At 36.0% G+C, this 12,691-nt stretch overlaps 1 protein-coding gene across 1 annotated transcript; it reads right to left on the reverse strand.

Moving 5' to 3' along the window:
• Nucleotides 1–391: 391 nt before the first annotated feature.
• On the reverse strand, nt 392–3,521 carry LOC139892669 (uncharacterized). The gene is made up of 6 exons (XM_071875783.1): nt 3,402–3,521; nt 3,170–3,302; nt 2,561–2,664; nt 2,321–2,465; nt 2,078–2,218; nt 392–1,754 (listed from the first exon to the last, which is right to left on the reverse strand). The coding sequence occupies exons 1-6, from the start codon at nt 3,440–3,442 to the stop codon at nt 582–584; spliced, it is 1,737 nt and encodes a 578-aa protein (XP_071731884.1). The 5' UTR covers nt 3,443–3,521; the 3' UTR covers nt 392–581.
• Nucleotides 3,522–12,691: the final 9,170 nt, after the last annotated feature.

The raw sequence follows: 12,691 nt of genomic DNA on the forward strand, positions 1-12,691 counted from the left end.
GGTCGTTCAATCTGGCCACCGCTAATATCCTGTTCAATTATTAACGAACTTAATACGTTATCATTAACAATAATATACCTGTGTAAAATGACAGCAAGAAGTTAATATAAGTAAATAATGCTAGCAAAATACCAAGAAAAAAAAAAAAAAACTATATGAAAGATGACACTATGAACTCGCACTAAGAGCTGCTAATTGTGTTGTAACATAACTGCTAATTGTATTGTAACATAACTGTGTGAAAATGACATGATATATATATATATATATATATATATATATATATATATATATATATATATATATATATATATATATAAGCAATGCTAGTAATATACCATATGAAACGTGACACTGTGAACTCGCTCTAATAGCTGCAAATCGTGTTACAATATAACTGTGTGAAAATGACAGAAAGATGCTGATACAACTATAAAATGCTAGTGTAATACCAAACATGAGACTATAAACTCGCTCTAAGAGACTGCTGATCGCATCACAATATAACTGCGTGAAAACGACAGCAAGATGCTGATACAACTAAAAAGTGGTAGGCTGGTAGCGTAATACAAAACACGGGACTATGAACTCGCTCTAAGAGCTGCTAATCGTGCTACAAAATCATCATAATCAGGAAGTTTGGGATGCACATGACCTTGTGGACTTAAATCAGAATCCATTTGATAAGTAGAAGCCCTTGCAAGCCCCTTTCTTTCCTCTGTTGCCAACCGAGTATTCAAAGGTAGTGAACCTGTTCGTGTTGGAACAGGTAACTGTGTTGGTTTTCTGCTGTAATGTGTCAACAGTCTGTCCATCTTTCTCTCTTCATCATCTTTATGATTATGATCATGGTCAAGGTCAACATTTTGACCGTTTGGATGCTTAGTACATGGTTTTGGAACATCATTGTCTCCGCGAGAGGAACCTGCAACTGGCTGCTTAAATGGCCTACGATTGCGCATTGATCTTGCTACTGGCTTATTAATATCATGGTCTTTGACTTTCAATCCAGATATATTTTCTTCATCTGAAGTTGTTGACTTTTTGACTAAATCTGTTTTGGTGTATGGAGGACCCATTGACCTCAACCCATAAACCTTCCTTGTATCATCACTGTGAAGATTATTGTCTTCCCTGCCAGAACTTGAAGCTGGATTTGCATTTGTTAACTTTTTGTTTGACTCAGTTTTGGTATAAGGAGAAGCCATTGACCTGAAAGTATTCAACTTTCTTCCTTCAGGTATATCCTCATCTGGGCCTGTGCTATATTCGGGACTAGTTACAGTCTCGCCACTAGAACTGACGTTGCTTGACCAGTAAGGTGAAACACGGCCATGATCACGTTTTTCTTCCCTTATCGTTTCAACTTCAGCCGTTGAGTTGTGAGTAAACCTGTTAACAACAGTTGGATTCTTAAGCTTTTCCTCTCTTCTTTCAACTTCAGTCTTTAACTTGTTCGGTAAACTGTTTACGACAGCAGGGCCCTTTGGCTTTTCCTCTTTCTTTTCAACTCCAGCCCTTAATTTGTAAGGCAAGCTGTTTACAACTGCTGGATCTTTGTGCTTATCCTCTTTCGTTTCAACTCCAGTCCTTGGTTTGTAGGGCAAACTATTTTTAGGAGTGTGGTCCTTAATTTGCACTACAGTCTGCTTATTATTAGTCTTCTGTTCTGTTTCTTTTGTACTTGTTTCCAGACCATTTTGATGATGGTGCGTCTTAAGTGGTTTATTCCCGTTGGCATATACAGAGCGATCCTGTAATGATTGTATATTAAGAGATATGCTTATTTGGTAGATGTAACAAGACGGAGAAAATATTACCACATTTAAGTAAAAGAGGAAACGGGCCACTTCGGGGTGGGTTGGCCCAAAACACTATTTTGCCCAATATTAAATGGTTATAGATGATAAAAACATTAGCTATGGTTAGAAAACAATGTCACACAATCCAAATCCAAATGCAGGATGCTGAATGGACTTTCGGCTAGACACATTTGATCCGTTTTGGCTTATTTTAACTCGACCTATCTGGAACACAACCAAAATTACAAGCATGAAATACGATACGAATGGTTTACCTGTACAGATGGAGGCGGTCTGTACAATTTTAGTTCCAATGGCTTGCAATCCCACTGTATACCAGAATCGAGCGCGATATCTTGAAGCATTTGAAGCTTTAGGTCCTTACTGGGAGGGTCTGCTTTCAAGTTCCTGACAAACTAAGAGCATAATAGCTTACATTTAGTTTTAATTTATTAACTGCTTCCACAAAATCTAAATACATAAACACAATGTTTTATTAAAGCAGATATTTGAATCACCTGTTGGTTGACATAAGCTTCAAAATAATTCCCATATCTTTCTGCAAATATACTTCTGATTTCTCGCAATTCAGGCAAATCAGCAAACCTTGCAGCAGCAAACATTAACGTTGAAATAGCTTCCTTGCAGTCATCAGGGCATTCCCTATTTATAACAGAAGATATGATTTAATACTTAAGTTTCAAATTAATTAGTCTTTGATTTACCATATGAAAATCTAAAAGAAGAAATAATATTACCTCTGTTTATTTATGGCTGATAGTTGACTTAAGATGAACGCGCAAGATAACTCCACAAATTCATAACATGATGAAAGAATCTGGTCAGCATATAATTGTTCAACCTGTTTCCAATAAATTATACACATCAGATTATCAATCTTGAATTCTTACAATCATTTTATATAAAGTCTTTCAGTTAAGTATAAATATGATATTATTATTTTGCCAATAAAAGAATCTTTATCCCATCTTTACATAATCAATGATCAATCTATCTATCTATCTAATGATCTAAATCCACCTACAACTTTAATAACATGTTACAAGTTCACATGTCATCCTTCATCAACCATTATCAAATCAAACCATTTTCCTTAATTCAATTGCTGGACCCACAATTGCATACTTTTTTAACCATTACACACAATACATATGAAACTATTTATTGTCAAAATTGGTCCACCTATATTCCCAGCTTTTCTTACCAACTTTCAACAATATTCTTGTTAATAGCTAAACGAATTTCAACAAATTTATTACTCCAACAAACCACTGTTCAAATATCAATCTTGTTCAAGAACAATCACGAACAATAAATAATAATACAAAATACAGAAATTACATTACCCTGTCATAAGCATTGGAATCAAGACCAGTTTGAAGAAGATCAGCAACATCATTCTTCAAAAACTTCTGCATTGCGTTCCTTTTTCTTTTTATTATCTCGATACGCTTTAACGTCATCTTAATTTCCGACTTGCTATTATCACAATCAAACAAATAACACATTAATCAACAAAACAAAAAAAAAAATAAATAAATAAATAAAAAATCTCAAAAATAAAAGATGATTCCTTACCATTTAGCATAAAACTTGCTCTTCAATAATGCGTCTAACATCTTTAGGTTTTCTTTTAACTCTTCAAACCCTAACTTCGTAGCTTCAATCAAAATTTCATCAAATGTGCATCAATCAATTAATCAATCAATCAGAGAGTCACAAAAAATTGAAACGGCTGATTTAAAATCTAAGAGAAATATCGCATATATATATATATATATTTATGTTTTATAACGGATTTATGTATGTATATAGAGAGAGGGGGGAAATATATAGATGTATATTTTCTTGTATGTATAGGTGCAGGAAATGTAAAATTGGGAGGGAATGAAGGCAGCTATTGAAGGAAAAAGGAGAGTGAAATCAGGTGAGCTGTACAATTCAGTTTTTGTCTATTTAATTTTAATTTTTTATTTAATTTAATCAACGAGTAATTTAATTCTAAATGTGGGACCAGGTCAAAAAGAGAAAGACCCGACGGTTGTGATTAGTTTGTGAGGTAGTGGGGTACCATTTATATGGCGTGCGTGTGCTACACGCGAGATGTATTGCGCCGGATATTCGATATGAGTGGGTTGACACGTAGGTCGAAGGTGAAATTAGGGACGGCGTGGGTCCCAGAATAAACTGCAGCGGGATAACCATCGAGTATTATAATGTATGTACTCGGTTTTCTATTAAAATTTTATAATGATAATGTCATTACCACTTCTTTTATTAAGAAAAAATTAAAAAGAAAAAAAAATCTAATTTGTTAATGTGATATCATTAATCTAATTAATAACTAATTAAATTAAATCTACTTATTTATTTATTTCATGATTTTCGAGAAATTCACTTTCATTAATTATTATTATATTATTATTCAAATTCAAATATGAATTCTTTTTACGAGATTAATTACGTTATATATGTCTGCGAAATATACATCTCAATAAAATGTTCTAATGTAGACTTTTATGACAAAGAAAATAGTAATTGTGATAAAAATTGAAAGATGATGGTGAGAAAATAAATGTAATTCATTTATTCCGACCAAGTTAAGTACATCAAGGCGTTTGTAAAAACAACGAGAAGTTTCTTAGTCGGAATCCGTTGGGTCATTAAACTAAATGACTTTCGCGTTTAAATTTACTTAATACCTAAAATATAACATTAAACTGTTTTATTTAAACAAACACGTGATTTCACGGGTCATCTCACTAGTATTCTTTTACGGAGTATTTTTAAGCTATAGAAACGTATATTTAAAAAAAGTGTTTCTCAATATTTTACTGTTTTGTTTTTTAAAATATTTAAATAAAAACGTATATTTAAAAATATTTTACTGTTTTTAACAAAAAAAGGATTAAATAAGAGTAAAATTAATTAATAAAATTTATGAAAAAAAAAATCAGTAACTTTAAACAAAGTTGTTATGACAAAGATTTGGAATCGTATGCCAAAATGTGTGGCTAAAAGAGAGCAAGTAATATGTGTCTAAAAGAGAGCAAGTAATATGTGTTTCTTCCAAAATATAGTGTGGTGTATATTTCAAAGATAAATAAAATTTGACATTTATAAATCTTGTGTATTCACATATATCGAATACATTAATAACGATCAAGACAACATGGGAAGCATATATTCCAATATCATTGACTTGATTCAAGTGTCGAAGGTTATCTAGTTAACTAAATATAGGTATAGTTTGTAATGTACAAAATTTGAAATCTTATATTGATGAAGTTTTTCATGTTCAATTATTTCTAGGATCAGGTCTACTAACATATACAACATATAAGCTCGTGAGTTTTACATTACTTTAAAATTAATTGGTGATAGAGGTAGTATCTCATAAGCTTATATATCTACATTTGTTTTTTTCTCTTTACGTTGTGGAACACACTGAATAGATTAGCTGAAACAGTTTATAAGTCAAATATTGTTTAAAGTAACATTGATGTACAAATGGACCAGCTGTTGTCTATTCATAATCCTTGGCTACCACTCAACCAGTTACTTGCTTCCAAAGACTTAATTCCAATGACTTAATTATGGAGGTACAACTAAAACTAATAAGGAGTAATTAGTTACCAATTTCTGATTGGAATGTCATATTAACTAATGAAAAAGTTTATAAGCTTACTAAAAATGGTATGTTTTCTAATGTTAATGTTATACTATACGGTTACTAGGTTGCCTACTATACGTAACAAATTGTGGTACCGAATCAATATATGATACCACCATAGACCCTCGATTTACTACTTACACGTACTATTGGGGTAAAACCATAGGCGGGGTTACATTAATAATTTTCGTAGCCAAACAATTACGAGTATATATGTTTCAACTAGTTTTATGACCTTTATCCAAACATTTATAAAAAACAAGCTTTAGCTCTATCTATAAGCTTTGACCTCAAATCCAGTTACCAGCTACAATTAGTTCTACTGAACAAAGACGTTATCTTTTAAGCCCTCAATGAGATAAAACCAACACTATCAAATATAAATATTCTATCAACTGATTTACCATTCTAAAATGTTGAGGTTTAGTATTTCTTATGTTTATTCATGATAGGGTTAGGAAAGAGGGTGTCGAACGGTTATTTTGTTGGCAGTGGGTTAGAATCCCTCGTGGCAGATCTATAAATGAAGTTGAAGCCCTTACAAGCCTGATCAATTTTGTCATCCGATCAAATACCCAAGATAAATTAAGGTGGGATCTAGGCATAGACGATATTTTTACAACCAAGAAACTCGCAGCACTGATTGATGAGAAGAAACTCCAAGCAGGTAATTCAGTTATGTAAACCATTCTGAATAGGGCTTTGCCACAAAAGGTTTGGATTTTCGTTTGGAGGGCTAAATTAAAAAGACTCCCGGTACACTCTGAACTAGATAAGCGGGGTATCGATTTAGATTCAGTTTATGTCCTAATTGTCTAGATGAGATTGAAACGGTGGATCACTCGTCGTTATCTTGTGAGAAAGTTACGGGCTTTTAGAAAGGATTTTTAAGGTGGTGGAATATCACGGAGGAAAAGCTTAACATTCTAAACCCTCTTTATAATGACTCGATGTTCCCATTGGCTTCAAGTGAGGGTAGTGCAATTTGGGAAGCGGTTAAATGGGTAGGTTGCTACTTGCTATGGAAATCGAGGAATAATAAACTTTTTAAAGGTACACAGTGGGATAATTCTAAAATCCTATCCGAGGTTCAATCCACAAGTTTTGGCTGGATATCAAAGCGAAAGAAAAAACTCTCACTCGATTGACACCAATGGATGTTGAACCCGAGCTTCTATGTCGCTAATCCAAGCAACAGAACTGGAGTAGGCTAGCTAATCTTCGGTTAGGTGTTTGATCTATCGGTATGTAATCGTTTTGTTCGTACATTATGTATAGCTCAAGGCTTATAGAATACACAATGTAAATAGCCTCGTTGCTCGTTTTGGTCTGTAATCTCTCTGTTTATATATATATATATATATATATATATATATATATATATATATATATATATATATATATATAGGATCAAGAGGGAAGTAACCATTCGGGGGGAAGCGGGGGGAAGAAAAACTTTTTTTTTTTCGTTTTTTGAAAAAACTTTGTTCACGAACATTATAGATGAGATGAAAATATGAACATTTAGTAGAGACACTTTGTGATAAATGTTTTTATTTTGGCGGGAAAACGCTCGAAGAAGTAATATATAACAATTATCGTGTTTTTCGAGCATATGTTGAGGTTTTAGCTATTGGGGTTTAGATATTAGGGTTTAGATATTAGGGTTTATAGGGTTTAGATATTAGGGTTTAGAAATTTAGGGTTTAGGGTTTAGATTTAGGGTTTAGATTTAGGATTTAGATTGAGTTTTTAACACGAACGGTTTAGAGTTTAGGGTTTAGGGTTTAGGGTTTAGGGTTTGGTGTTTTGGGTTTATGGAATAAACCCAAAACACCAAACCCTATGTAACATCCCGCCTTTTTCCGTTTACTTTTCCGTTTAACTATTTTAAACTCCGTTATATGTTTATAACATCTCCCGTTAATACGCGTTTCAAATTATCTCGTTTAGGTAATTTAACGCACCCGACTACGACTTGAGGGACTTGTTTTGCCAAAACCCCAAAATGGTGACTAGCACTTGACTAGTCAACCATCTTCCACCTCCATTTTTCATTTTCTTTCTCTTTTTATTCTCTACTTTCATATTTTCTTTAAATTCATCAAAAAGCAAATCTTCATCCATATTCAATCGATCAAGCTTCGGGCCAAACAAATTACATATTTGAACTCCTCGTGATCTCCTCTTCGATTCCATACCAATCTCATTGCATTTGGGTAACTTTCTAAAATCACTAATTTTATGTGTTCTTGAGATTTTTGAGTTAAAAGGTTGTTAATTAGTGTCTATGGCTCAAGTCTAGTATGATTATGTGATTTGTATGTTTGTTCTTGCTATTTTGATGTAACTAGTTCATATTGAAAGTTCACATGCTTAATCTTGAGTTTTGAGTGTTCATATGTTGTTTGATGCTAAGAGTTCATGTTTTAATCTTATTCCTAGTGTTACTAGCTTCGTTATGATGTATGGTTTGGTTAAAGAAACCTTCTAAACTTGATTATGAAATTTGGTGAATTTGAGTTAGGGTTTCATGAACTAGAAATGGACTTTTGATGCTTTAAATGACACGAAATGCTAATTGTAAGTGTTAGGTTGTGTTGTATGCTTAATTACCTTCGAAACGGCATATTGTTCATGTAATTTGGTTACCGAATCATTAAATGGCATTTATGACTTGTATGCATTGAATGAGGAACATTAATTGCGGTTTTTGGTTGTTATAAGTGGAAGTTTGATTGATGATATGTGTTTAGTTGCATTCCTCGTCAAAACACCTTTCCAACGATGTATGATAAGCGTTATAAGTATTTGCGGGTCAAGTGTTGTGTTAGAATTGGTTTTGGTTCGTGCATATCTTTGAAAAACATGAAAATAGCTGAACAGCAGGTGGCGCGGCGCGCACCTCACCCCGCGCGGCGCGCAGAACAACCTGGACAGATTCTGACCTCCGTGTCCCATTTCACGTGAAATGTTTGACTAGCTACCGACCTCCGATTCACATGAAACTTGTTTTAATATACTTATATATGAATAATTAGCATAGAAAATTTGTCCGGGACCCGACCCGAACATGTTGACTTTTTCGTTGACTTTGACCCGACCAAGTTTGACTTTTTGTCAAACTTAACCAATTAATTATGCAATCTTTCTAACATGATTCTATACTTGTATCTTGCATGAAACTTGACAATTTGCTTCACATGCTACATAATCGAGTCGTGTCGAGCCATAGGACTAATTGAACATCTTTGACCCTTCGTGACTATCGTTATTGATACAACCTATTTGTTTAGGTCGAGACTAGCATTGTTCTTTGCACGTTTATTTTGTTGAAGTACTTTACTACTCGTGCACTCAAGGTGAGATCATAGTCCCACTTTTACTCTTTTGCACTTACATTTGGGATGAGAAAAACATAAACGTTTCTTTTTACTAAGTGAACACAAGTACAGGAAAACAAACATTCTACATACGAGTTTGAACAAAAATCCTCAATTCGATTATCATTAGTTACACTTGCCGGGTGTAAGCGAGAACTTATGTTATATGGCCATATGGGTTTGACAAACCCTCATTCAAACGGTTCGCTACCGTTTACGAATGAAATGTATTTTCGAGAAACAGTGTATGTTCTAACACTATTGTGATGGGGTTCTATGGAAGGAATGTTAAGCATTGATAATTGGGTGCTCGTGAAACAAACTTTTGGAATGTATTACTATTATCTCATGGTTGCAAATCTTGTGGTTCACTTGTACTTACTTACTTAAACCTATGATTTCACCAACGTTTTCGTTGACAGATTTCTATGTTTTTCTCAGGTCCTTGAACGATACATGATACATGCTTCCGCTCATTATTTTGATACTTCATTGGATGTCGAGTATGCATACATGGAGCGTCTTTTGGCTACTTTTAAATTGTGTCGCATAAGTTTCACTTGTACTTATAACTTTGTAACGTAACTTGTGGTGGAACAATTCTTATAAACTTTGAACAATCTTTACATTTGAAATGAATGCGACATATATTTTGGTCAAATGTTGTTTTAAAGACTTATGACCACGTAACGGGACCTAAGTAGACGGCGCCGTCAAATGACGATTTGGTCGGGTCGCTACAGATGGTATCAGAGCGTTGGTTGTAGGGATTTAGAGTTCATTGGTGTCAACCTCGAGTCATAGGGTACATTGGTGAGTCTAGACTACAACCGGCATATAGACTTGAAGTAGGAATTACTTGACTACTTGTGCATTTATACTCGAACGCTTCTACTCATATCTACTCTTAGTTCATCTTAATCTCACATTGTTTAATTTGATTGACGCGCCACCTTGACTATATGAAATGATGTCGAATGCACATATGAATCAGGGTAATATAATTTCCGGGATTATATTACGGTGACTCATATGAACGTTCCGACATTATGGCATAAAGAATTTAAGGCGAGTCGAGGAAAAACTTCTCTTTATCTTTATCCTATATCACGGTTAGTATTATTGAGAATACTAATCAATGATATTCTTGTGTCTTGAAGGAACAATGGCTCCTCGTCGTGTACGCCGCAATGAAACTCCCGAACAAGCTCTCGAACGGATGATAGCCACCGCCGTAGATGCGGCCATGGCCGGTCACTCATCCAACAACAATAATAATAACAACCACAACAACAACAACAACAACAACAACAACAACAATGGAGCCGGAAACTCAAACGAGGGATGCTCCTATAAAGCTTTCATGGGGTGCAAACCTCACACTTTTGATGGAACCGGGGGACCGGTCGTGCTCACCCGATGGTTTGAGCAAACGGAAGCCTTCTTTAGCATAAGCGGTTGTCGGGACCAAGACAAGGTCAAATACTCCACTCACACCTTCGCCGGTGTCGCTCTTACATGGTGGAATACTTATGTACAATCGGTGGGTACCGATGAAGCTCACGCCCTCTCTTGGGCCGACTTGAGGGAAAAGATGATTGTCGAATATTTCCCTCGTGAAGAAACCCGAAGGCTCGAACAAGAGCTAAGAACTTTAAAGGAGATCGGAAATGATCTCAAGGCTTATAATCAACGATTTTCCGAACTAGCCTTGATGTGCCCAAATCTTGTGAACCCCGAAGCTTTAAGGGTTGAACTTTACATGGATGGTCTTCCAAAGAGTATCAAACACGGAGTAATGTCATCCAAACCCACTAATCATCAAGAAGCTTTGAACATGGCCCGCAAATTGATAGAAACGGTTGACGAAATCGTAGTTCCGGCACCTAAGGCCGAGGATAAATCGGGCGGCAACAAAAGAAAGTGGGAACCCTCCCAATCAAACAACAACAACTTTGCTAAGAAGCCTTACACCTCCGACGGCAAGAAGGGTTATGCCGGGAACCTACCTCTTTGCAACAAATGCAACAAACATCACTTTGGCGAATGTAGTAAGTTAATTTGCCACCGGTGCCAAGGAGTTGGTCATAAGGCCAACGATTGTAAAAGTGCCACTCCCGTCGCTCGAAAGTGGCCCAATGCACCAAAGACGGGCACTTGTTACGAATGTGGCCAAACGGGTCATTATAGAAATGCATGCCCAAAGAAGAAAGATAACCCCAATACGCGCGGCCGAGCTTTCAACATCAACACCGAGGAAGCCCGGGATGACACTGAACTAGTCACGGGTACGTTTCTTCTCAACAATTCTTATGTCTCTTGCTTATTCGATTCGGGTGCCGATAAATGCTTTGTATCCAAGACTTTGACTCATTCTTTTAACACTCCACCTCTTCCATTAGATACCACTTATACCATTGAAGTGGCTAATGGGAAACTATTAAGTGCCGACACATATTACCGGGGGTGTACGTTAAACATTTTGGGTAAGGAATTTGAAATTGACTTGATACCCATGGAACTAGGAAGCTTTGATGTAATAATCGGTATGAATTGGTTAGTCAAAACGAAATCTCACATCCTTTGTGATCTTAACGCAATCCGAATTCCTATCGAGAATGGTGAACCTTTGATTGTTTATGGCGATAAGAGTTGCACCAGACTCAACCTCGTTTAGTGCCTTAAGGTTAGAAAACTACTCCGTAAGGGTTGTTTTGCGATCCTTGCCCACGTTAAGAAAGTCGAGTCCGATGAGAAGCATATCGATGATGTGCCAATTGTTAGTGACTTTTCCGATGTATTTCCCGACGAATTTCCGGGTCTTCCACCTCATCGACCGGTTGAATTCCAAATCGATCTTATTCCGGGAGCCGCACCCGTAGCACGTGCACCATATAGACTCGCTCCATCCGAAATGCAAGAATTGCAAAGTCAAATCCAAGAACTACTTGATCGTGGTTTTATCCAACCTAGCCATTCACCATGGGGCGCTCCGATTTTGTTTGTTAAAAAGAAAGACGGATCCCTACGAATGTGCATTGATTATCGTGAACTAAATAAATTGACGGTTAAGAACCGATATCCTCTTCCTCGCATCGATGACCTCTTTGATCAACTACAAGGGTCTTGTGTATATTCGAAAATCGATCTCCGCTCGGGTTATCATCAATTAAGGGTTAAGGGGGAAGATGTCTCCAAAACCGCTTTCCGGACTCGTTATGGTAGTTATGAATTCCTTGTCATGCCATTTGGTCTCACTAACGCACCGGCGGTGTTCATGGATCTTATGAACCGCGTGTGCAAACCGTATCTCGATAAATTCGTTATTGTGTTCATCGATGACATATTGATCTATTCTAAAAATGAAGAAGAGCACGAACAACATCTCTGACTTGTGCTTGAACTCTTGAGACAAGAACGACTTTATGCCAAATTCTCCAAGTGTGAATTTTGGTTAAAGGAAGTTCAATTTCTTGGTCATGTTGTAAGTGATCAAGGTATTAAAGTCGATCCCACGAAAATCGAAGCCATTAGTAAATGGGAGACTCCTACTACTCCTACTCACATTCGTCAATTCTTGGGTCTCGCCGGTTACTATCGTAGATTCATCGAAAACTTCTCTTTGGTTGCTCGTCCTCTAACCACGTTAACTCATAAGGGAAGAAAATTCGTTTGGGCAACCGAACATGAATCCGCATTCCAAATCTTGAAAACGAAGCTAACCACCGCTCCTATCTTGTCACTTCCCGAAGGCAATGATGACTTTGTTGTATATTGCGATGCCTCGAAACATGGTTTTGGGTGTGTATTGA

This window comes from Rutidosis leptorrhynchoides, chromosome 2 (assembly GCF_046630445.1).
Source record: "Rutidosis leptorrhynchoides isolate AG116_Rl617_1_P2 chromosome 2, CSIRO_AGI_Rlap_v1, whole genome shotgun sequence".
NCBI lineage: Eukaryota > Viridiplantae > Streptophyta > Magnoliopsida > Asterales > Asteraceae > Rutidosis > Rutidosis leptorrhynchoides.